General features: G+C 38.0%; 2 protein-coding genes across 3 annotated transcripts in view; one reads left to right on the top strand and one right to left on the bottom strand.

Annotated features, from left to right (window-relative positions):
* Nucleotides 1–22,491, top strand: part of SLC2A12 (solute carrier family 2 member 12) — a 94,282-nt gene extending 71,791 nt beyond the window's left edge. Inside the window, 3 exon segments of the mRNA XM_007520048.3 lie at nt 5,982–6,114; nt 22,115–22,227; nt 22,230–22,491. Of these exon segments, the coding sequence (XP_007520110.1) occupies nt 5,982–6,114; nt 22,115–22,227; nt 22,230–22,267 (284 nt within the window). The 3' untranslated portion in view covers nt 22,268–22,491.
* Nucleotides 22,492–24,321: 1,830 nt separating this feature from the next.
* LOC103110825 (TATA box-binding protein-like 1) overlaps nt 24,322–27,507 on the bottom strand; it is a 47,269-nt gene continuing 44,083 nt past the window's right edge. For both annotated transcript variants that reach the window (XM_060190409.1, XM_007520023.2), the window contains exon 7: nt 24,322–26,417. In XM_060190409.1, coding sequence (XP_060046392.1) covers nt 26,338–26,417 — 80 coding nt within the window. In that variant the 3' untranslated portion in view covers nt 24,322–26,337. The remainder of the gene's footprint in view (nt 26,418–27,507) is intronic.

Genomic DNA, 27,507 nt, shown 5'->3' on the forward strand with positions numbered 1-27,507 from the left:
CCCTCAATCCTAGTATGTAGCAGATTTAGCTGGTGACTGAGAGACATTTATCAAGAGCGTTAACTCCCGGCACACAAATAAACCTAGCCCTTGACATCTTACCTGACTAGTAGCAAACAGATCATACCCTTAGAGCCATCTAGCACTATGTGGACCTCCCAAAGTATTGCTAGCCATCAAGAGGGCCCCACTCACTGTACATCATTACCAGCCCACAGTATGTCAAATTCTTTTTCTTACAAGGGCTGGAGTGTGTGCTCTGTCACCACCTGGGACTGAGACCTCAGTCTCTTTTTAGATCTGAACCTGCATCCACAGCAAACTAGTTCAACAAAACCCCTGGTTGCTACCTCTATGGCTCAACTCTGCTGCAATAGTCTGTGCCAAGCATTTGCAATCATGAATCCCTGGTGACTGCTCAGATTTACAAAAGATCTTAACCAACGGTAAGACATAGAGTACCAGACATCAAAAAGAAGACAGAGAAAATTACTTCCACTGATGGCAGATAATAAACTAGTTAAAAACTCTAAATTCAAGAGAGCTAAGTAAATTTTCTAAAGAAGACCTGAAAGCAATAGTCCTAAAGATGCTCATTGAAGTGAGTTCAATGGAAGAAATATTCAACAAAGCCAGAAAAAGTCCTAACAGAAACCATAGAACTAAAAAAAAATGTAGTAGGAGGGACCATGTGGTGGCACACCTGGTTAAGTGCACACATCACAGTGTACAAGCACTCAGGTTGAAGCCCCTGGTCCCCACCTGTGGGGGAAAGCTTCACAAGTGGTGAAGTACAGCTTCAGGGGTCTCTCTCCTTCCCTATCTCCCTCTTCAGTTTCTGTCTCTATCCAATAAATAAATAAATAAAAAGGTTAAAATAAGTTAAAAAGAATATAATAGGTATTCAACTTAAAATTATATCAGAGAGACTCAGTAGTAGAAAGAAAGGAATGAAAGTCAAAGGAATGAATTGGAGGATAGGATATAGGTAACCAAAGGGAGGAAAAAAAACTGCAAAAAAAAAAAAACTAAAGCAAATGAAAATAATATAAAATAGTTTTGAGAATTCATCCTGGAGAACATTTTCATCATATGGGTACCAGTAGGAGAAGAGAAAAAAAATGAATCCTTACTTGAAGAAATAATAGAATATTTTCAAACTAAGGTAGGGGACAGACAAGCAGATCTAGGAAGTTCAAAAAGTCTCAAACAAAATAAGCTGAAACAAATGCATTCTATGACACATAATTAAAATAGCTATGAACAGAGATAAAGAGAAACTTCTAAAAGCAGCAAAAGAAAAAGCAGAGTCACATATAAGGGAACTCCCATGACAATATCAGTTGATTTCTCAAAAGAGGCTCTAAAGGCTTCAAAGGGCCAGCATGGTATATTCAAACTGTTAAATCAAAATTATATGAACCAAGAATGTGCTACTCCGATATGTTTGCACTAATGCTTGAAAGAGCAATAAAGATTTTTTCAAACAAACAAACAGCAGTTAAGGAAAGTCACCACTGCTAAAACTGACCCTATAAGAAAACTATAGGAATTTAAACAAAAGGCAAATTCTGGATGACTTCACTGGTATGGGGTATATAAAGAAATAAATCAAGAAAACACACAAACTTTCAGACTTGGACTACAAAACTGTTGTTACTGAAAAGGCCATGCTGAGTGGATTATGAGGGTAAAGAGGATCTTACAGACTGATGATGGGCTCGTGATACTTTGATGGTGAGTGTGGTAGAGAAATTTCTTTTGAAAACTTGTACATCTAAAACATATCTAATCTTCTAAACCAGTGTTTCCTTAAAAACAAATAAAATTTAAAATAGAAAATATCAAAGCTAAGCAAAAGTATGACTATGGCATCATTATGATAACTATAAACATTAATAAAAATTCCTTGGCATGAAATAGTCAATCTTTGTTTATAATATTCCAATCATCTTATTATTTTTAATTGCTTGTTTGAATACAACCCAAACTCACAATTTACTATACATTGACATGCCTGTTATAATTTGTAGGTTTCATCTCCATCAATCCTTGACTCATTTACATTTCTAATGAAGAAACTACGTCATTTGTTTCGTAGCATTTGTCTCAGGCTGGATTATGTTGAATGTGACTATATCATATGGTATTAGTACTTTGTGTTCCCTGTACATTGCTTTCTAGATCTACATTGAAGGAGTTAGAATCTCAATTCATTTGCAGCATAGATGTGTGTGGAAGTTTCTCCACATCTATGACAAATTCTCACACTGAGAATTCTGACACTAAATTCAAGGAAAAATCACCAAGAACCCAATTTCCCAAGACCACTTTCTTTTTTTTTTAATTTTTAAAATTATCTTTATTTATTCATTGGCTAGAGACAGAAATCAAGAGGAAGGGGATAGAGAGGAAGAGAGACACCTGCATCCCTGCTTCTCACTTGCAAAGCTTCCCCCACTGCAAGTGGGCACTGGAGGTTCAAACCTGGGTTCTTGTGAATTGTAACCTGTTTACTCAACCAAGTGCACCACCACCCAGCCCCCCAAGACCACTTCCCACTTCAGAAACCAACTTCTTAAACTTGTGTTTCTTTGTCAATTAATTACAGATTCCCACAATCCATTTCTCAGACTTAAAGACTGTTGCCTGTGTTTCTGACTGACCAACTATAAATCAGTTTCACAGATTTGATGAATTTTCTAGAATTACTCAGAGAAAACTAAATAACTCACTAGAGCAACAAGTTATTACAAAGAATAACAAGTTACATGAGTCAATAGTTAGAGAAAGAGATACTTATAGGCGAGGTCCTGAGCAAAGTAGCTTCAATCCTTATGAAGTTTGCAACCAGCATGGCAGTCGGTGCAGTTTTCGCATTCCATAGCCTAGATCCATGATTACATAGTTATTATTGACTAACTCATTGACCTCAACTCATCCTCCAATTCCTTTCCCCTTCCAGGGGGGTCTGTGGGTGGCACTAGAAGTTTTATCCCACTAGTCAAAAGGTTGATTGTCTGGACAGCCAGCCAGACCCCGTCCTTAAGTGCTTCCCAAAATGTCACCTCACTAACATAACACAAGATGGTTCTCATTTAACAACACGTAAAGGATTCCAATACTTTTGGGAACTGTCAGTCAGGGACGACAGTACATGATGACCAAATATATATGAATAATTTGTTTTGAAAATCACAGTAAGGAATACTTTATTTAAACAGACAGGACTGGCTTTTAATACCATAAGCATCTTTCTGAAGTAGTTTCCTGTACTGGAGGTGATAGTGCTTCCTAAGGAGGATAGAACTACGTAAGGAGGTTAAAGACAACTATTCCGCTGGCTAATTTATAGAATATAGATAATTGAAACTCATGAACTTGGCAAAAATAAAAAGTAGCTAAATTGCCATTGAGAGGCTACCTGGCAGGGGCAGTGGGGAGAGGAATACATTATTTTGATGGCAAGTGTGGTATAGAACTATTGAAATCTTATAATCTTGTAAACCATCATTAAATTGTTATAAATGTGCTGATACCTACCTTGGGAAAATGTGAGAATGTATACTTCTAACAACAACAGTCCTACAAATCAACATTCCCACAAAGTGATGCTAAGGTTAAAAAAGAAAAACAAATACTACTTTGCAAAAAAAATAATAATAATACTTTGCCTAAGTGAAAAACAAACAAACAAAAATCAAACAGCAAGTTTCCTATTATGGAAAGTTGTCAAACAGAACAGGGACCCAGTTTGATGAGATGATCTTTTTATTTTTTTCCACTTTCTTTTCATTTAATTTTTATTATTTATTTATTTATTGCATGGAGACAGCCAGAAATCCAGAGGGAAGAGGCAGAAAGACAGAGAGATACCTGCAAACCCTCCTTCACCACTTGCAAAGCTTTCCCTCCTGCAGGTGGGCACTAAGGGCTCGAACCTGGGTCCTTGTGCATCGTAACGTGCGCTCAACGAGGAGCACCACCACCTGGCCTCCTTTTTTCCACTTTTTTATAGTCTGGTTTAGTCCCCAAAGATGGAAGAAGGGCCAATTATTCTATAAGTACTTTATTAAGCACTTGATTAAACACTCACTTAGGCAAAAGTCTGTGCTAGCAGCAAGCAGTGCTCTGAACTTTAATCAAAATGACCAGAACTCCAGCACTGGTATTGCTTCCTGCTTCTTCCCTGCTCAGCATAACTGACTGACGCTTGCCTAATTTGATTTGTTCCTTTCACACTCAAGTATAAATCTGCCTCAAGTATACCTGACTGACCAGTTGTGATTTGTGACTCTGGCATGGAAGAATTATGGACACTGTTCCAGCCTATACTTGTCTGAGCCTGTATGCAAAAAAAAAAACTAGTCTCCTCACTATTCTCTAATACATGGACTTTCAGGGGCTGAGCCAGGGAGCTGTGGGGCAGTGCAAATTGTATGCTCAAATGCTTGAGGGTGGGTTTGGGGGAGAGCGGTCACCTCTCAGCAGTTGATGTAATTTGACCTTGGCTAGTAACTACAAAGAGACTAGAAGAGGTTAAAGGGAAAAATTAGACTGGCAGATTTTGCTTTTTACTGATGCATCTTAGCCAGTAATGATTTTTGTTTGTTTGTTTCTTTGTTTTTATAAATAGTATTATCACTTTTTTCCTTTGAAACCATGAAAAAGCAATGCAAAATAGATTGACATTAAAATTATAAATGACTGCCAACGTGAAATGTGTTATTAAAATCAGAGTAGAGTGAGATCATTCCAAGAAAAAAATTCATCCTTTATACTCATGTCTTAGAAAATTTCCACCATATAAAAACTAGACTGCTCCAATGGTGATTTCCAGAAGAGGAATTATGGAAGATGTCCTCCTAGAATGTAGCAGTCCTGATTGAAACTAATAAATCTTAATAAAAATAGTAGCGTTTATCTGAGGCTCTATTTTATTTTTGTCACTAGGGTTATTGCTAGGGTTCAGTGCCCGCACAAGCACTATTCCCAGTAGCCTTTTTTTTTCCCTTCTTTTTTCTTTGAGGGAGAAAAAGAGAAGGATGGAGAGAGAAGCAGATAAAAGGAGATCTCTGCTCCACTACTAGTGAAGCTTCTCTCCTGCATATGGGAACTTGAACCCAGTCCCCTGCACCACTATAAGCTAAAACTGAGCAGTGCTGTAGTTAAAAAAAAAATGGAGGGGGGGGGATAGGCTGTGGCACATCTGGTTAAGTGCACATAATATTAATTACAAGGATCTGAGTTTGAACCCCCCCCCAGCTCTCCACCTCAGAGGAGACACTTCACAAGCTGCAAAAACAGTTCTGCAAGTGTCTTTGTCTCTTCCTTTCTATCTACCACCTCCTTTCTCAATTTTATACAATAAAATGGAAAAATCTGGCTGCCAGGAGCAGTGAATTTGTAGTGCAAGCACAGAGTCTAACCATTAACCCTGGAGGCAAGAAGAGGAAGAGGCTGGAGGAGGAGAAGGAGATGGAGGAAGAAGAGGAGAAGGAGGAAGAGATGGTGGAAGAGGGGGAGAAATAATTGTAGGGCTGAGGGATCACTGGTCAGGGTATGTGGTTAGCCATGCTCGAAAGTTAGGTCTGAGCACTGGGTTGACTGGAGAGTACCATGGCATTGGGGGAAGCTCCAGAGCTGTGGTGTCTCTCTTCCTCTGTCTCCATTTCTCTGTCTCCCTATCATCTGAGAGTGTTGAAATCATTACATGATAACATTATATAAGATTCACATAGGAATCATTGAATACCAGCATGTATATATGCTACATTAAGTCCATTTATATAATTCGCCATGTATTTGTCCCAATTTGCCCACAAAAATAAAACTTCCAGAGACTGGCTATATTTTTAACTTATATTCACTATTTCTAAAAATTCATATGTTTTTATATATGGTCCAAGAAGTGGCTATCCACAAATGGGAGGAAAGCAACACAAAATGCAGTTCTAAATAATACCTTCTGTCCTTTGTAGATCTCGTTGGTCTGCCATGGGTGTGCTTTATATATACAATCATGAGTCTACTATGCCTGGTTTTTGTTCTTCTGTTTATACCTGAGACAAAAGGATGCTCCTTAGAACAAATATCATTGGAGCTCGCCAAAAAGTAAGTGTTAATAAATATCACTTTGGTTAAAAAAAATTGCAGATTTGGTTGACTCAGCTAAGGAATTAGAATAAGCAGACCTTGATAACAACTAAGCCTCTCAAAGCTTTGTTTAGTAATGACTGAAGACTTCCCTGTTTCCCTAACTACCCCACAACACTGAGAATAGTGGGTTGGTTGGTTTGTTGGTTGGTTGGTTTTTATTGGTTGGTTGGTTTTGTGGCAGATCTTGAAATGTTACGTTCATCTAATTTTTTTTTTTTTTTCACCTAGTTGGTTTTACTCCTTCCATTTTCATCATACTTTTAGATCTACTCTTAGGATTCATTTATTTAGTGAGAGAGAGGTTGATCAAAGTACTGATCAATATGTAATACTAGGATTGGAACCTGGGGCTTCTGGTTTGTAAAGCACAAGTTTAACAACTGAGTTACCTACCCAGATGCTTATTGGTCTCTTGAAACTCTGAACACTCAGGAAGGCTCTGATTCCCAGGAAAACTCTTGGGCTTAAATGCCTGTAATTATTCTAAATATGACACAATCAGTGTAAATTTAAGAAAGATAGTTTCATGTATGAATAAGCTCTTAGAAAACTAGTGAAGGGAGTCGGGCTGTAGCGTAGCGGGTTAAGCGCAGGTGGCGCGAAGCACAAGGACCGGCATAAGGATCCCGGTTTGAGCCCCGGCTCCCCACCTGCAGGGGAGTCTTCACAGGCGGTGAAGCAGGTCTGCAGGTGTCTATCTTTCTTTCCTCTTCTCTGTCTTCCCCTCCTCTCTCCATTTCTCTCTGTCCTATCCAACAACAACAACAACAATAATAACAACAACAAAAAAAAAACAGCAAGGGCAACAAAAGGGAATAAATAAAATAAATATTAAAAATTTCTTTAAAAAAAAAAAAGAAAAAGAAAACTAGTGAAATATTTTTTTCTTGGAGAGTTTGCTGCAACAATTTAACTTAGAAGTGAGCTGTAAAAGATGCCCCATTTCTGGGCGCCAGGCGGTGGCACAGCGAGTTAGGCGCACGTGATGCGAAGCACAAGGACTGGCAGAAGGATCCCGGTTAGAACCCCCAGCTACCCACCTGCAGGGGAGTCGCTTCACAAGCGGTGAAGCAGGTCTGCAGGTGTCTATCTTTCTCTCCCCCTCTCTGTCTTCTCCTCCTCTTTCCATTTCTCTCTGTCTTATCCAACAATGACAGCAATAACAGCAATAACAACAATAACAACAATGATAAACAGCAATTGCAACAAAAGGGAAAATAAAATTAAAAATAAATATATTTTTTAAATGCCCCATTTCTTCCACTGGCAGAACTTAACCGCTCTGTCTGCTGAAATTAATCTGTGGAAAGGTATGCAAAGACACCAGGAATGAAGAGAATTCTCAGGATTCCATTACTCTTCTAGGATTCTTTTTTTTTTTTTCCCTGAATATATATGGAGGGTGAGAAAGAGAGATGGAGAGACATGAGTTCTTTTGAAGATCTTAAGGTATTTCCACAATGTATACACTGATGAGGTCTTGTTACAGTAAATGCCAGTTCTTTTTTTTTATTATATTTATTTTCCCTTTTGTTGCCCTTATTTTTATTGTTGCTGTAGTTATTGATATCGTCGTTGTTGGATAGGACAGAGAGAAATGGAGATACGAGGGGAAGACAGAGAGGAGGAGAGAAAGACAGACACCTGCAGACCTGCTTCACCACATGTGAAGCGACTCCCCCGCAGGTGGGGAGCCGGGGACTTGAACCGGGATCCTTACACCAGTTTCTGCGCTTTGTGCCACGTGTGCTTAACCTCTACGCTACTGCCTGACTCCCACTAATGCCAGTTCTTTCATGTGTAGAAATTGTCTTTCTATTTGAATACATTTAATCATTGTTCATATTACGAAGATTTCAGGACCAAGTAGACTTTTCCATATATGAGAATGGAAGATGAAGTACTGAAGTGATTACTCATATTCCATACATTTACAGAATATTCCTGGGTATGGAATTGCGTATTATGCAACTGTGACCTCAGGCATCATTTAAAAATGTTAGCTAACCTATAAAACAGGAGAGAGAAGAAAAAGCTAACACCACTCAGGCATATGAAGCAGAGAGGTTCAATCCTGGAACCTGTTATGTTTAAGGCTAAATCACTAGCCACTGCATCATGTCTCAGGTTGCCTCTGCCTCTCTCCAGGCTTTAGTACATGATTTATGCTCATAGCGTTTATTTCAACTGTGCATATTTTCAAGTTTCAATAGCAGTGGAATAACTGAAAGCTTTATTTCATTATTTACTCCCATAGGAGAAAAATCCAATGAATGTAAAACAATGGAATGATAATCCATGCTACAATGTGTAAATTTCTATGTTTTTTTTTTTGCATAAATTGTATCTGTCTTGGGGAAAAGCACACTTGTACTCTAATTTTTTATCTTTAATTTTTAAGTTTATTCATAAAATAAAAATTATCGACAAGACCATAGGATAAGAGGGGTACAATTCCCACTACCAGAGTTCCATATCCCTTCCCTTCTCTTGAAAACTTTTCTATTTTCTGGATAAAAAATCATTATGGGGTGCAGAAGGTGGAAGGTCTGGCTTCTGTAATTGCTTCTCCACCAAACATGGGTGTTGCTAGGTCAATCCATATTCTCTGCCTGTCTCTCTCTTTCCCTAGTGGGGCAGGGTTCTGGGGAGGTGGGTTCCAGAATACATTGGTGAGGTTGTTTGCCCAGTGAAAGTCAGGTTGGCATCATAGTAGCATCTGCAATTTGGTGGCAGAGTACTGGAACTGAAGGGTTGACATCACAGGCCTGACTTCTGTGGACATAGACCAAAGTGAAACATGTCAAGGTGGTACTGGTTGCATTAATTAGGTTGAGGTCAGCAGATGCAGTATTAATTGGTATAGGTTGAGAAAAGTTTGCTGGAAAATGAGCCCCATAGCTAATGTTCTAGAACTTAGAGAAATATAGGTTTTATAGAGAATGGGGAGGGTTCTTGCTATCTTAGGGATTAAGAAGGCAATAGACAGTTATTATTATAACCAAATTACTTGGAAATCTGGTTAATACACACTCCTATTAACCTATAGTCTTATAAATAGATCAAATATATTCTAATTTTAATTTTCAAGTCACAAACAGTGAAATTGTGCTGTAGTTGGCTTTTTCTTCTCTATTTGTCTCCCCTCTCAAATTCTCTCTGTCCTTTCAAAATAAGTAAGGTTTAAAAATTAACTCCAAATGGATTAAATATTTCATAGCTAGGCTAGAAATTATCAAATACTTAGAGGAATTCTCTTCCATGTAAGCTTTTGCATTATCTTCACTAATTCAAATCCCATTGTAAGGAAAACAAAAGCAAAAATTAACAAATGGGATTAAAGCAAAATGAAAACCTTCTGCACACCAAATGGAATCACCAATATAACAAAGATTCTCCTTAGAGAGTGGGAGAAAAATCTTTGTATCATCCATCACACAGAGGACTGAAAACCAAAACACATAAAGAATTAACCAAACTCCTCAATAAGAAAGATAAGCAACCCTATCAAAAATGGTGGTGTAGATATGGGCAGAATTTTCTCCAAAGGATCAACAGACATGAAAAAAAAAAAATGCTCAAACATCACTGATTTGTCAGGGAAATGCAGTATTTAGTAATATGTGTAAAATAAAGGAATAAAACTGAAAACAGACTAGGAGAGAGAGACAGAGAGACCTGCAACACTTCACCACTTGTGAAACTTCTCTTCCTACAGGTAGGAACCAGAACTTTGAATGCCAGTTCTTGAGCACGGTTAGTGTGCACTCCAGTGGGTGCACCACTACCTAGCTCCAGATTATATACTACTACTTCTACTTAGTATTATTATTACCACCAGGGTTACTGCTGGGATTTGCCAACTGCATGACGAATTCACCAGTTCCAGTGGCCATTTTTCCCCTTTTATTTTCCTTTCTTTTTATTTGATAGGGCAGAGAGAAATTGAATGAGGAGAGGGAAATGAGAGGAATAGAAAAAAGACACCTGCAGTACTGCTTCACTGCTCCTGAAACTTCCCTCCTGCAGGTGGGGATCAGGGCTCAGATCTGGGTTCTTGCACATGGTAACATGTATGCTTAACTGTGTATGCTACTGCCTGGCCCCAGGTTATATTCTTATACTTGAGAATGTGGGAATACTTGTTCTTGATTTTTAGTGTAAGTACATACTTAAAGCTTGTGACTTTCTTTAAAGTATTTTTTAATGCACTAAAGAAACTGAATAACTGCTACATAAATTATAGGTATAGAGCTTCTTCAGCTTTTATCTGAAGTAAGGATAACCCTAATAATTTGTGTATATATATATGTATATATATATATGTATGTATGTGTGTGTGTGTGTGTGTTATTCCTGGTTATTAGGATGTATAATAAGTAATTATATGGATTCATTCATTCATTAATTTATTCATTCATTCATTTATGAAAGAGAGAGAGAGAGATGCACCAAGGATCAAAATTAGATGCTCTGGCCTGAAAGTTCCGAACTCTACCAGTTGAGTCACCTCTCTGGCTTTTATTATTATGCATTTTGCATGTTTTTATGATTAAATTTATTTTCTTTGGTGGTGCAGATATGGGCAGAATTTTCTCCAAAAGACCAACACATGAAAAAATTGTTTTTCATTTCACCACTTTGGGCCAACTTATTTTCAGATAGCAAGGGAAAGATGGAGGCAGTGAGACAGAAGAGGAGACGTGACAGTAACAAAGCTTCCTCCAGTGCTGTGGGGCCAAGGACTTAAACTTGGGTCATACACGACAAAGCCCAGTGCCTTCCCAGCTGAGCCATCTCATCAGCCATTTAGTGATTCACATTTTAAAATACATCAGAAAAAATACTCTTCTGTCAAGTTACAAAAATCATAGGGCCAGTTTTTGATAAAGAAATATGTCCTATGCTGGGGCTGGGAGGTCGTGCAGCAGGTTAAGTGCACATGGTGCAAAGTGCACCAACCGTCATGAGGATCCTGGTTCGAGCCCCCAGCTCCTCACCTGCAGGAGGTTTGCTTCACAGGCAGTGAAGCAGGTCTGCAGGTGTCTATCTTCCTCTCCCCCCTCTCTTTCTTCCTCATCTCTCTCCATTTCTCTCTGTCCTATCCAGCAACAACGACAGCAATAACAACAACAAAAACGATAAACAATGGCAACAAAATGAAAAAATAGCCTCCAGGAGCAGTGGATTTGTAGTGCAGGCACCGAGCCCCAGCAATAAACCAGGAGACTATATATATATATTTTAAAAAATAACATGCCAATAAAAAGTATATATTTACAGGGTTAGCTTGTGGCATAATCAATAGAGAACACATGCTACAAAGCACAAGGGCCTGGATTCAAGCCTCCTGCCCCCACCTCCAGGAGACTAGTTTCACAAATGGTGAAGCAGTATCTCTTTCTCTCTCCTAATCTAACTTCACCTTCCTTTCTGATCCAATAAATTAAAAATTTTTTAATTATATATTTACAATGAGAAATATAATTGCTGGGAAAACTGGCTTTGCCCTTGCCCTGACCAATGTAGTGTTTGGGGTTATGCATGCAAAGTGAATCCAGATGATTAGATTTCTTGGCAAACATGGAATCAGACAAGGTATTTTAATTAAAAATACATAGTTCAAATAACTGATAGTCTCAGACCTTGATTACTCAATGTACCGACTTATAAACTGGAAACACTTCTCAAGGAGTTAAGTCTTTTCCAGTAATGAGATGCCAGGATACCAATGATTTATTTCCAAATAAGTTGGTTTCCCTTCATGTCTCATCTTCCTTTATTGCTTATTTCATATCAATTATCTACTTAAGCATGGCAACCCATTCTAAACTGTGGTGGTGGATTAATGCCAATTTACTATTTTCCATGATTCTTTAGTTTGGCTGGAGGAACATAGTCTCACCTGCTCTTTTTTTTTTTAATCTTTTTTTATTTTCACCTGAACTCTTTCATATAGATACATCAGCCAGAACGTCAGCTGGGCTGGAAGGTTCAAGTAGCTTTCATTCACCTGGGCAGCAGTAGGTGTTGGCATTGAAGAAACTTTGATTCTCCTGCACAGGGCTTCATTCTCCTAGAGGTTAATATGTTTTCTTCATATGCTGGACTCAAGGGAGCATCTCAGTATAGCAGAGGCAGATGTTGTAAGGCCCTGTGAGGTTTATTTCTGGAAGTTATATCACTTCTGCTATTTCCTGCCTTAAGCACAAGTCCCAAAGCTAGCCTAGACAAAAGGCATGGAAATTGACTTCATCTCGATGACGTAAAAAATAGAGGATATTAAAATCACATTTAATTGACCAACTCTATTGTTTCTGTAAGTTGTTCTTCATATTCAATGAAGATAATCATATTCATATTCTTCATATTCATATTCTTCCCTGGATCCTCTCCAACTTCACTGCCTCTCATTTCCTTATTTCTCCTTTTAGTCTGAAATGATAGTTACCTTTGAAGATAACTAGTTCTGTATCTTTGTCATTATCTTTGTCTTCACCTTTTTTTTTTTTTGCCTCCGAGGTTATCACTGGGGCTCATTGCCTACATTCTGAATCCACTGCTCCTGGAGGCCATTTTTTTCCCCATTTTGTTGCAGTTGTTGTTATTATTGCTGGATAAAACATAGAGAAATCAAGAGAGGAAGGGAAGATAGAGGGGGAAAGAAGAAACCTGAAGACTTGCTTCACCTCTTGTGAAGAGAACCCCTTCAGGTGGGGAGCCGGGGGCTTGAATCCTTAGGCCGGTCCTTGCACCTCACGCCATGTGTGCTTAGCCCACTGCGCTCGCTACCGCCTCTGCCCTCCTCCCCATCTTCATGTTTAAGTCCTGATCACTTCTACTCTTAGATAAAATATCTTTTTTCCTGGATTTTTAGTATTTTATCCTGTGTTACCTTATCTCACACACTTATAGAATTCACCTCCTGTACTAGGTTATAAAGTTTTTGTTTTCAGGAATGATCACTGCCCTTATCTTTCTGATATAGCTTCTAATATACCTAGTTTACTATAGCAGATGATTTTAAAACACTCAGTCCTCAAAATAAGTGACTTATGGATAAGTCCAGTGTCAATGGTTGATTCACTATGTGTGAGAATTTCATGTAACGATGGAAAGTTTATATGCCACATCATGAATAACTATATATATACCACACAGGTTAGGATCCATGATTTCATGGGATGTGATTTAATCTATATTCTAACATAGTCTGTGAAATGTGAGAAGGAAGAGGCAGATGGTCTGATAAGTTAGACAGACTGGCTTTACCATAATTCTCCTTTCCTGACTACTTCAAACATTATTCAGTTCTTTGTTTTTCTATCCACTATGGCCAGGAACTGTACTACGAAAGACCTGAAAATCTAGGAGACAAAGAACCCGAAGTTGTTGTTTTTTTTTTTTTAAAGAGGCAGATAAGAAAACAACACAGCCAAACACTACCTGAAATGAGAAAATTTAAAAAAAAAAGTCATTTATATTGTAGAATTTCAACTGTAAAAACTTCCTGAGAGAATTACCAAAGTTAAGTCTTGAAGAGTAATTGAGGCAAAGAAGAATGTGTAGGAGTCCATGTAAAGGTTGGTATTCTCATCAGTGTAGTAATGAGAACAAGCTTTAAATTGGGAATCAAGGGGCTAGGGAAATAACATAATGGCTATGCAGCAATTCTTTCATGCTCGAGGCAATAATGGTCTCATGTTCAATCCCCAGTACCACCACAAAACAGAGCTGATCAATGCTTTGGTAAAAACAAACAAACAAATAAATAAATAAATAATCACAGAGCCCAGAGTAAAGGGCAGAGTTCATTCATCTGTCTTGGGAGAGAATTCAGGTTTTTATTCTAAAGATAACCTAACATGTTTAAAACAACAGCAGATCAGAGAAATGTGATAATGGCCCAGCCCCCTTCCCCCCTCTTTTATTACAGACTTAATATTGATTTACAAAATTACAAGATAAGAGGGGAACAATTCCACAGGTTGCCTCCACCAGTGTTCTGGGTCTTCATTCCCTCCATTGGAAATTGTAGTGGTTTTCCCAGGGTCACAGTTGTGGGTTGACTAGTATTTCTATAATGATCTGTTTATGTGTCTGTCAATCTATCTATATTTTTTGCCCACTTTTTTCCCTATGGTCCTGTCTTTTCTTTCTTTCTAAGTCACACCAACATTTATTACTAATTCTGAGTGCCCTGCCTTTTTTTTTCTTTTCTCTCTCTGGGTCCTGATGGGATTAGGTTTCAGAGCCCTCTAGTCATCTTCCCCTAACATCTCCCCCTCAGAGAGTATGGGCCTAAATTCTTTTTTGGGGTGCAGAAGGTGGGAGTTCTGTCTTCTGTAATTGCTGCTCTGCAGGACATGGGCATTGGCAGGTTGATCCATACTTCCAGCCTGTTTTTATCTTTTTCTAGTGAGGTAGGGCTCTGGAGAGGTGACGTTCTGGGACACATTGGTGAAGTAGTTCCGAGAATGGTCCAGTTTTAAAGGTACACTCTGACAAAATATGGCGCATAAAAAGAGGAGACATGAATAAGGTAGCCCTAAGTTAATAATTTGTGTGTCAATACATTCAGGATTTGGAGTGGGAAACCACTTTGTTTGAATTAGTAACATTAGTTACTAAAATTTGTTGGGCGTGGGGGTCTCTGTTCTGTAGATAGCTAGTAGGAATATTTTAGTCATATTCCAAAGGGCCTGTGGCTATACTAGTTTTTTTTTTTTTCCCCTGAGCCTGAAATCTGATATGCAGGTGGATCCTAATTATTGTCTGGGGAGATGATGTCATGGCTGGCAGAAGGACCAGAAAGCTGGATCAGGGAAGAGAGTAGCACCCAAATATGGGAAAGGTGTATAAATATTGACTGTAAACCCCATCAATTTGATGTGATCTGGGGCCCATATTCAGCTTAAGAGGCTATACGACCTCTGCATCCCTGTAGATCTGACTTCACATTCTGTGGTCATTAGTAGGAACATTCCAACCTGCCCCAATATCAGGACCCATCTTCCTTAGGTGTAGCATAGAGTATGTTGTCCAGCCTCCCTTCAGAGGATGGAACATTCTCTACCATTGTTGATCCAAGTTGAGGGCAAGGTCCTATGGAGGCCCACAAAGGGGTCTGTTTTGTTGTTCCTGATATAGATGACCGGTATCAATGGAGAGAGGAATTTATTTGAGGTCTAGGTTGCAGACCTGCTTCAACACCTGTGAATCGACACCCCCCCACCCCCACCCCGTGCAGGTGAGGAGCCGGGGCTAAAGCCGGGATCCTTGAGTGGGTCCTTATGCTTCGTGCTATGTGCATTTAACCCAGTGCACTACCACCTACCCCCTAAATGTTTCTTTTAAAAACTCACATTTCTGATGCTTTTGAGTTACGTAATTACTCAAGCTTAAATCTGCATTCTTCCACGAGAATTATAGATTGCAAGTTAGGAAAGATCCAAATGCCAAAGTACAACTACCTAAGGACTAGACAGTCCTGAAGAATAAAAAATGGTTAAGGACACTGATACAGAGAATTATGATGAGGTGACGTTTAAAACTAATTTATAATAATACAGCACTATCCGCTAAGGGTGTGTCTCTTGGAGGAAGTCCAGAATTGAGGGCAGAAAAGAAACAAGGTTGCTTTCAGAAATATTGGCTAGCTCCAATTTATGCAAGACTGGAAAGCCTAGGGCTTGTTTCGTCTTGAAGCAGCAGGTAGGCAGAGGTTTAAGCGACTTGGATTATACAAACCAACCAAACTGTATGTTAACAAGTTTTTTCTGAAAGCAAATTGTTATAGTTGAAAAATAAAAACAAAAAAGATGTTCACAGAATAAGCAAATGTGGGAGATCTGAAAGGCCAATGAACTTGCGATTTACACAAAAGTTGAAGTGAACTTGAAGTCTGAATAAGATACTGTGAGTATAAGAAGTCTACAAGTTAAGGAGTTAATGAAACAATGAATCAACTTTTGTCACCAGTGAAAAAGAATATATATGTATCTTTATTATAGGTGTGTATTTATAAAACTATTTACACATTAGCTTACTGGGTTTTTCTATTTGTTTCCACTTAAACTGGAGACAAGAATAGAAGTCACAGTTCAATCTTGTAGAAATAGAAGTATATAGAAAGATATATAATTTTTCTTACAAATACAGACCTTTAGTAAAATCAAATGTATATATTTGGCACAATAAATAGTAAAAATGGAATAAGTGTAACAATATATAGTAATCCAAGTTACGTGAACACGGTCTTTCCCTCAAAATATCTTATTGTAAGTAACATTTTAAGGGTGGGGAAGACAGTATAATGATCATTATGCAAAAGACTTTTATGCCTAAGGCTTCAGAGGTCCCAGGTTCAATCCCTAGCACCACCATCAATCAGCCAGAGCTGAACAGGGCTTTCGTTTTTTTAAAAAAAAAAAAAGTAAGATTTTAAGATGACAATTTGCTATGAGTAACTGAAACTGTTGGAAAAGAAACCTTGGGTAAAGGTTGTGGGGATGGGAGGGGTAGATGAGCTCTACTTCTATTTCTACAAGACTGAGAAAATAAATATTCTACCAAAGTTGTTAAGATTCCTAGAAAATAGTGACTCAGCTGAGAGGTCAGAAAAGATTTCAGCAATAATGTAATCACAAAGATTTTATTTTTGAACCTCTGTGCTAGCGGTTACAAACTCAAAATGGTATGTTTGGCATAGTTGCTATTTCAGCTGTGACTTTTATTCTTTTCTCCAGCTTGGATGGAAATAAACAGAGAAACCCAATAAGGTAATGCTGCATAGATATTTTAGTTCTGAGGTTTACTTAAAGAAAAACAAACAAACAAAAAACTTCTAGGAGTTATCTTTTGTGTCTGTGCTTTCAGTCATTCAGCGAAGTCCACTTAATCCAGTAAATATTTATTCAGCATCTACTATGTGCAAGGAACTATTCTAGGTGCCACAACAATATTAATTAGTGTTAACAGGAATGAAAATATGCTGATAAATAATAAATGACTGGAGACTTCTTTTGCCCACTGGGTGATCTGAGGTGGTTATGCAGAGAGGTCACCTGTTAATAAGGTTTAGGCACAATGTGGGACCAGCCCTGCAGGGAAAGGAGAGAAAATTTCCAGCAGAGAAAACAGCTTAGTGCAAAGGCTAAACAAGAGGTGTGATGGGCTTGTTCCCAAAACCAAAAGAAATCCAAAAGGTTGCAATCTTTGCTGTATGTTAGGAAGTCAGTAGAATGGGGGCTGGGTGTTGCCACACACCTGGTTGAGTGCACATGTTACAGTGCACAAGGACCTGGCTTCGAGTCCCTGGTCCCCACCTGCAGGGGGAAAGCTTTGCAAGTGGTGAAGCAGTGTTGCAGGTGTCTGTCTCTCCCTATCACCCCTTCCCTTTTGATTTCTGGCTCTCTCTATACAATTCTATACAGTAAATAAATATTTTAAAAAATTTTTTAAGTCAGTAGAATGATGCGCAGAGTATTGCAGGCTCAGTTTGGGTTTTAATTTAAGTGCAATGGGAAACCATTATTTTAAACGGGAGTGAAGTGACCTAATTTACATTTTAATTAGTGATTTAATGATGATTGACAAGATTGTAAAATAAGAAGGGTACAATTCATATAGTTCCCACCACCACAGTTCCATATTTCCCCCCCCCCCCCCACAAACACTTAGAAACTTCCCTATTCTTTGTCTCTCTGGGAGTATGGACCAAAGATCTTTATGGGGTGCAGAAGGTGGAAGGTTTGTCTTCTGTAATTGCTTCTCCGCTGGACATGGGTGTCGACAGGCTGATCCATACCCCCAGCCCATTTCTATTTTTCCCTAGTGGGTTAGGGTTCTGGGGAGGTGGGCTTCCAAAACACACTGGTGAAATTGTCTGCATGTTAAGGTGAGCCAAGTGAGAAGCTGCAGTCACAGCTGACGGTGGCCAAGAAGTACCTAATTATGGGGTTGGCTCTCATTTTAAACCACCTCCTGGCTGTCTCAAGTGGTTCCCTGACTGATGATCACATGTGTTCGTGGTCTACTAACGGCCTCTATCCTAGAGTTACCCATGTCTCCTTCTGAAAAATCTCCCTGCCTCCCTAGCTTTTCTTCCTCCCACTCATGTCACTCCCACATCACCCCACACATGCATATTTGTATTTGTGTCCATATCCATGGCCATTCTGTGCTCTGTTAACTCCCGTCATTCCTTTGTGAAGCCAGCCACTGCCACACCCTCTCCCCTTCCTTGCTGCAGGACATTCTTCAGCATCTCCCTGTTCACACCTGCCTGCATCATTCATTTCACCTCAACTACATCTCTACTTCTTGTCCGCATGAAACCTCTGGTGTGCATTTCTTCCATCTTATTTTTACAATATGTACTTTTTGTTGTTGTTGTTTTTACCAGTAGTTTCATGCACATGTGATTACACTGCTCCTAGCAGACTACTGTCTTCCCCTTTTAACTGTGTATTGACATTAGGGGGCCAGGAAGGGCAACAGAGCACCGCTCTATGATTCATGGAATTTCCCCTGGTGTTATCCACCGTGCTGGTATGTGATGCCAGAGACTTAAACCCAGGTCCTCATGCATGGTAAAGTCTGTGCTCTATTAAGCGAGTTGTCTTTCAGACCTTTAAATCCTTATTCCAGTTCCCTCTACAGTTTTTTCTCTATTTCTCTTGCTACCTATGGTATTTTTTTATATATATAAAGGTTTTCATATATATAATATTTATTTATTGGACAGCCAGAAATAGTGAGGAAAGAGGTGATAGAAAGGGAGAAAGACAATTACCTGCAACACTGCGTTACCACTCACAAAGCTTTCCCCCTGCAGGTAGGGACTCGGGGCCTGAACCTGGATCTTTGCTCATTGTAGCTTATGAACTCAACCAGGTGCACCACCACCACCCAGCTCCACTAGTATTTCCTAAATGGTTGTCTGCACGCATTACCATTTCCCTTCATCCTCTTCTCTCTCATGGGCCTGCTCTAGTGAGACTCTTATGAGCATTACTCTGAAATTGACCTTTTACATCCCATGGTTCCAAACCTGTAACTGAATTAAGACTCTCACTTCTCCTCAGACTACAGGTCTGGAAATGGGCACTTCCATCCTCCATCTTCACACTTAAAAAACAGTGGAAAGTAACTGATGGTAACAGTTAAATCTCTGAAAACCTGTAAAAATGGGTGAGATTTTTTTTCAAGGCTCTATGGCCATTTCTACCTCTCCATGTGACCAAAGCTTATTTTAATAAGTAATGAGTCTCCTAGCACAGGAAGGGCAGAAAACATGTTGGGTCCTACTTAAACATGTCCAGAACCTGGCAACATTCACTGATATCCCTGATCTGAATCACCACATCTCTCCAATATTATTGCAGCCGCCGCCTGCCCTTTCCCTTAATCTTCTATTTGCAACGTAACACCCACCCAGTGATCTTTTAAATGTGACTAAATTATCTCTTTGCTTAGTGTTGGAGTGAAGTTTTTCAGTGGCCTCTAAGGTCCTAAATGTCCTTCTACTCTCCATCTTTGACTCTCATCTAACCTTTTTGTTCTGTTCCAAACACACCAGTTACATTCAAAACTCAGGGTCTTTCTACTTGTTTCCTGTCTACAATTCTTTCCTTAAACATCCATCACTTTAACTCCTTCAGACTTTTCCCGTCCAAAGGGTGGGATGAAAATAGGGGAGAAGCTGAAGAAATAACCAAAAAAATGGTTAGAAAAAAACACCAATAGTAAGAATGGAAGGCCAGTAGAATATGATCGCTAAAGCTCAAAGTATTCTAGGAGGTGAACCCTACTTTTATACATTATAATTATGTCCCCATCTCACCGCTACCCCCCCCCCAGCTGTCTGTATTCTATTTGATTTATTCGCTATCCACAATATATTTAAATTTCTTAAGGGCAAGAAAATTTATGTGGTCTATTGTTTTCTGGCACCTGAAAACAATTCCTAAGCATATAATGGCAGTTCACTATTAAATGGATAAATGGATGAATGAATGAATGAATGAATGAATGAATGAGATACAGGAGTTATCAGGATGATACTTAAATTTTCAGCTTGAGAAACTGCATGGTGGCAAAAAGGAAGCCTGAGCAATAGTGTCAGGGAGTTAAGAATTCAGCTATGTTAACTCTACAGTGTCCTATAGACAGTATAAAGATATGTTATCAGGATATCTAAGTCTGAAAGTCTGAAGACAGTCAGGATTAGGGTCGGATTTAAAAAGTGATTTTGTAATACAAGTGGTATTTACGTTATGGAGCCAGATGAGATCATCTACTCAGCAGAGAGAAAATAAGGTTCAAAACCAAGACAACTGCCAACTGTTAGGGATGAAGCTGAGGAAATATCAAAAATGGTGGGGAAAAATGCCAGTAGTGAGAATGAGAGGAGGCCAGTAGAATATGATTGCTAAGGCCCGAAGAAGTATTCTAGGAGGTGGGACTCAATGAGGAGGAAATGCTGCTGGAAGGGCATGTACAATGAGGGAGGGGAACAGACTCATCAGGTAGTGTCAGAGGAATAAGGGGTCAGAAAGTGACTGCACAAGTGTAATGAAGAAATGGAAGTTTGTTTAGACAGGTGTTACAATCTGCTTTCTGAATTTTGTTATGAGGGGGAGCAAACAGGATGGTCAGATTACCTAGACTGTCATTACCAGCCACTGTTCCATTCATAAGCATCTCTCACTCTTGGATCACTGTGTATTCCAACTTCTTTTTTTTTTGCTACTGAGGTTATGGTTGGGGCTTTACACATCCACTGCTCCTGTTGGACATTTTTTCTCTTTTTTTTTTTTTTATATGACAGAGAAATTCAGAGGAGATAGAAAGGGAAAGAGAGACAGACATCTACAGACCTGCTTCACTACTTATGAAGCATCCCCCCTACAGGTGGGAAGCCAGGGACTCAAACCCAGATCCCTGTGCTTTGTACTATGTGCACTTAACTGGAAGAGCCATTGCTCAGCAACCCCCTCCCCAACTCACAGTCTCAAGTATCTGCACTCCAACAAATCCAGGACCTAGAGCCCTCTGAATACTTACCATGATGTTCTCACTTCTTTATTTTTTTGTGATTCCTTTTTCATACTTATTTTATTGGGGAATTAATGTTTTACATTTGACAGTAAATACAATAGTTTGTACATGCAAAAATCAATTTCATCATTTATCCACTGATTATGACATAATTTTTGCCTTCTACAGTACTTTTTCTCCCTCTCTCACAGAAAGCTGAAACATTTTCCATGCTAAGCAAAATATTCTGCCAGACCTCAGACTTCTTCCTTATTCCATCCTTTTTTCTACCCTCATTATTCAGTTTTGGAAGGTTCTATACTTGCTGTGTGTCCTTCCTCACCTTCTACTTGTTCCGCTCTATTCATAGCAACTAATAGCACCAGGCGCACTGTGACCACTGGGCAACTGGCTATGTTACAGGGAAAATATTTGAAAAGTGGAGGTGAGGCTCAAAGACAGTCTTCTAATTTTAAGCAAATACAAAATACTATCACTTATTTTTTAATGTTGATGGGAATAAGCCCATCAGAATTTGTTAACGCAGGAGTGAGGAAACAGTGCAGATGCTAGATTACATGTAAACATGGGCAAGTTGGTCATTTGAGAAACAGAAAAAAAAAAAAAACGATAGGGGATGTGGGATCATATCTCACTAGGTTATGTAATAGTATCCTTAGAATATATGCATGTAGATAGGAACATCATGTTTTTGCTGAGAAGTCATCTTACTCCAGATTGACCAAAGTTCTATGGTATACTGAGTTTAATGATATAACAAAGTTTTGCAACATAGGTATTTATTAAATAGCTAAAAGTCCTGGAGTAATTTTTAAAATAATAATCTGCACATTTTTTCCTGAGTACTGTAAACTGAGAATGACATTTTCATTAGTGCCTCTTTCTCTTTCAGGAACTATTTGAAAAATAACATTTGTTTTATGAGTCATCACCAAGAGGAATTAGTGCCAAACCAGCTTCAGAATGGAAAATCTCAAGAGCAGCTCATGGAATGTAAAAAACTGTGTGACGGGGACAACCAAGGCAGCTTTCTCCAGAGGCCTAATGACTTCCGAACCTTAACAAATGTTGATACAGGATAAGAACACTTTAGTAGGGTGTCTTCATTCCAATACATATTTATTCCTAAGTGTCAAGAAGCTAGTTAAAAAAAACATACTGAAATGAAGACAATTTTTAGCCTCTAACCCGATGAGCCTCAAAGGGCCAATGAGGTACAATCTCCTAAGTGATCTTGAGAGATCCCAGGTTAAAAAACAAACAAACAAAAACTGGCTAGTTCAATACTTTCTACCTCTCTCACAGAGCAGTCGTTGAAAAACTATAAACTAGTCGTTGAAAAACTATAAACTAGAGCTGAGATCAACTTTTGCCTTCAAGTATGTATTTATAGAGGTCACTTGCAGCCTTATCATTCTGACACAAATAAGTAGTATGAACCCAAGCTTTCAGTTTTTTTTTTTTTCTTACGAAGACACAACTTGCACTGAGTTGTAATACAGAACCATCACACAGTATGGACAATTGCAGGTTAGAATATGGTCCTTGTTAGAATTTTAGTGAAAATATCAGATTATGGTTCAACAAGTTCAAATACTATATATTTTATGAATTATGAAATATAATGTAATCCAAATACTTTACTTTTATCAATTTCATGTATCATTATAAAATATTAAAATAATTCTACAATAATTAAGAAAAGTGATCACTTTCTATTCATTTTAAAATATTAATTGAAAGAACAAATCAAAATCCTGGGACCACATTTATTTAGAAGTAGTTGTTGTAAAACATCATAAAAGGAAGTAGGTCATACATTAGGTCATCTGCCCAAGTTTTGAAACAATTAGGTTTGAGTTATTAGTTATCCTTATAAAATCCTCACAAAGCTTTCATAGTAACATATTAGCAATGCACTGTTTTCTGCAATTCATACTGCTCAAGAATATTACTACTTCAGATTAATGCATACAGGCTATAGTAGATAACGACTTTCAGATACTATGACATAATGACATTTAGCTATCAGGACAATGCCTTCACTGTGCTCTACTCCATGAAGAAACAGAGGCTGTTAACTATACCAGAATCTGGGGTTTTCACCCAAACAATATATTGCTCTATTCTGTATTTCTCCAGTTGAATTTGAAGTTTTAGTGAGACATTTTACCAAGAGAATTTGATGGTAACAGAAATTTTTCAATAAAGAATTTCAAACCACATAAATAGCAATCCATTTGACTGCTAATAGCTATAGGAGACATACATAATATGTAAAGTATAAACAACATGGCTTGAAAAATAACCTAAACAAAAAGATAATCCTGAGAAGCACAAGACCCTTTAACTTGGTTTTGAGTGTTTATATAACTCCCTGTTTGTTTGATATTCAAGTGTAATGATCTACTATATTCCTTTATAACAAAGTTGGAAAACTGTAAATCTAGATAATCAATAGTAGTAAAAGTACATTATCAGATACTCAGGATACTTGGTTCTGCAATATATAAGTTAAACTAGCAGGGAAATTATGAAGAAAGGAGATTTGAAATCTTAGTTCTATTGTGGTACATTTCATATACAAATTAGAGCATGTACTGGTTTTTGATTTGAAAGAAGGGAAAGTGAGTTCTATGGAGGATCATTTATGAATCTTCTGTGAAATCACATGCTTAGACTAAGGAAAATCAAGTGGAGCAATCAATATGATTTTTTTTCCTTTGCTAATTATCACAGGTTCTAAGATCTGTTACATGTTTTCTGTGAAGTTCACACACTTTATACTTTAGTTCTTGGTTTATCCATTTATTGTAAGTGAACAGGACATTGTTAATAAATCTAGTAAGTTTTTCTAGTAGTAATGTCAAAGTCAGCATCTTAAATACCCCTTTCTCAATTTCTCTTTTATAATCCCAAATCTATAGCTAAACGACTGTCTTCAAAGTTAATTTTTTACAAAACACATTTCCAGAGGTTTTCTTTCTTTATTTTCAAAAATGAAAAAGGGGAATACTTAGAGTTTGCATGTATATACTCACAGTTTTTATTTATAAAATAATTTACAGCACTTGTGAAAAGTCAGAAGACAAAGACAGCCTTTTTCTTTCTTTCTTTCTTTTTTACCAGCTATGTTAAGAGTTTAGAGACTACCCATTACACTGCCCAGAGATGCCCGAAAATCAGACTTGGTCAGATTGTCTTTACTTCTCTTTTCTTGGAAAGCACTTTGATAAATTACTGATCAACTTAGTTAAAATCTCTTGAATACTGAAAATGTTACATCTGGCTTTGCGCCTTGGTCATAAAATCTTGCCTCCCTCCCCACTACCCCTTTGTGATACATACTGCACATAGGGGTCACTTACTACTATTGATTAAAACTAAGTGGAGAGTCACATTCTTAAAGCAGTCTGCACAGAACCAGTAAAATTTAGTCTCTCTATTTTATTGGGCTACCTATTCTATTGGACCTGAAAGTGAAACAAGCGAGCAAACAAAAGGACCCCACAAAAATTAAAAACAAACAAAAAAACCCCAGAAATCTGGAAATCAGAAGTCTTTTATAAGAAAGTATTAAGTTAAAGGCAGAGTAGGGGAAGGCATCAAGAATAACAAACAAAATAGTATGTACTGTTTAATGCAGAACTTAAGATTTTATAATAGGGGAGGAAAATGTTCTAGAATCTGTAGGTTAAGATGCTACATTTTTCTCAAAGGTTTCAAAACATTTTGGAGATTCAGATTTTAGAGGAAATTTTGTCAGAATATTATGCTTCTACTGAGAAACTGATCCAACTCTCCACTCAGCTTTATTATTTATTTCTAAATGAAATCATTGTTGTTTATAATAAGGTCCTGAACAGAAGTGTCAGGACACAACCACAGGCTGACTCTGTATTACCATTCCTGGGCTCAGGGGTGAGCCAGAAAAACCATTGTTTCACAAATACTTATTTATTATTACTTTAAAGAAGCAATCCCAGATACTGACTTTTTAAGCTCTACTAAATAAAACATAGCAAGGGGGAAAGACATATCTTGCAAATGGCTTTCAAGTTCAAGTTGAACTTACATTAGTTATACTGTGGCACAGAGGCAGTTTTTTGGGGGCACTTCTTGTTAAAACAGCACAATATATCAATTTCAGACAAGGCTCTCAGTATAGCCTTAATCACCAACCAACCACCATTTCTCTCCTACAGTTAAGAGTTGAGTCTTTCCACAACAACAATGACATATATGAGGTACAACCCATCACAGTTTCTTTCTCATATTCATTTTGTAAGAGGTTTCTCTTTTTAAAACTACAATTTTCTAACTTTTAAAAGACATTTGACATTTTCTACAGTACTAAATTAGCAACACAAAATATTATACTTATGCTATAAAGCTCTACTTTAGCTCTCTAGAATTTATGTACATATTTTTATTTCTAATCTGAAAGAAAAAAATCCTATTTGATATTTGGTAACAGAGCATTAAAAGACACTATAGACAAATGGCATATATAATTTTTTTTTTTTTTTTTACAAAAGACACTTCAAAAAGAAGCTCACACCATTTAGCAAAAGTCTAAACTTGCATAGATTAAAAAAAAAGAATTATGAATACAATGTTTGCTTAAATAGAAAGTGGGGAATAAATTTTATAGAATGAATGTGAAGAGATCTTTTCCAAACTTTTATTTGTGCACATTCAATTGAAAAAGATAACTTTTACAAGTTCTTTGGTGCCCATATTCAGCATACAAAAATGTAAAAGACTATTCACAAATAAAACACATTAGCTCAAACTGGAAAAAAAAATAACAACGAAACAATTTAAGGTAGTGCACACTGTGACAGCTCTGCTTATGGGGACATGAGAATTACTGCGAAAATAAATAGAATGTCCTTTTGTAAAAGCAGCAATGTCATGTCTTGTAAACTTCCTTTTTATATTACAGCAAGGTTTGAAATAAAATCCAAAGGGACTGGAGCTTACACTGTAGCCGTGAATGAATAAAAGAGTCTGTTTCCTCAATTACTGTTGGTCCAGTTTTCCTTTTGAGTCCAATGTGCAGCAGGTTTTAAAAGGTGCTTAGTTAGAGATTCTAACCAATTAAGCGATGAATTATAAAATTTCTTTTCTGCTTTCAAACACAAATGGGTAAATCTGTTCCACGGCAGTAGCAACAGCCTTTACATTGGGCCCTGTAACACAAAGAAGAAAAGTTTTTTTAAAAAAAAAAAAAGATGCAAATAAGAACATCAGAAAAGTCAGTTTCCCAGAATGAAAAAGATTCAAGCTACTTAAAGGTTTTTTTTAATTTATCTACTCTTTTTTTTTAATTGCTACCAGGGTTATCACTGGGGCCTGGTAACTGCACAGTGAATCCACTGCTATCAGCAGCTATGTTTTTCTTTTGTTACTACAGAGAGAAACTGAGAAGGCAAGAAGAGGAAGAAAGAGAGACACCTGCAGCACTACTGCATCATTCACGAAGCTTTGCCCTGCTCCTGGAGGTGCGGGCCAAGCATCTGAAGCCTGGTAACGTGTGCTCCACTGGATACACCAGTGCCACCTCCTTTAATCCTACACTCACAGCATTACTCAGTTACGATAAAAACCAAACAAATGTCTTTCCGGGTCAGTTAAAGACTATGTGAAAGACAAAATAGTGCAATTTATCTTGTTTTAGGGCACCAGTGTGAAAAGAATCCACATAAAACTATGCACTACTATCACAGATAATAAAAAGTGCTCTGTGTCCTGGAGCCCTGCTTCCCCAGAGCCCCGCCTCACTAGGGGGAGAGAGAGACAGGTTGGGAGTATGGATCGACCTGTCAACGCCCATGTTCATCGGGGAGGCAATTACAGAAGCCAGACCTTCCATCTTCTGCATCTCACAATGACCCTGGGTCCATACTCCCAGAGGGTTAAAGAATAGTAAAGTTATCAGGGGAGAGGATGGGATACAGAGTTCTGGTGGTGGGAATTGTGTGTGGAGTTGTATTCCTCTTATCCTATGGCTTTTGTCAGTGTTTCCTTTTTATAAATAAAATTTTTTTTTAAAAAAAGTGTTCTAATACGCTCATTAAAGAGGGCATCTGGTAAAGCATGTATGTCACCATGCACAAAGACACTGGTTAAAAGCCCCTGGTCCCTGCCTGAAGAGAAAAGGCTTCACAAGCAGTGAAGCAGGGCTGCGGGTGTCCGTCTCTCCCCGTCTCCCCGCTCCCTCTAAATTTCTTTGTTTCTATCCAAAACAAAACAATAACAATAAATTAAAATTCAATGTAT

Source organism: Erinaceus europaeus, chromosome 4 (assembly GCF_950295315.1).
Source record: "Erinaceus europaeus chromosome 4, mEriEur2.1, whole genome shotgun sequence".
NCBI classification, from domain to species: Eukaryota; Metazoa; Chordata; class Mammalia; order Eulipotyphla; family Erinaceidae; genus Erinaceus; species Erinaceus europaeus.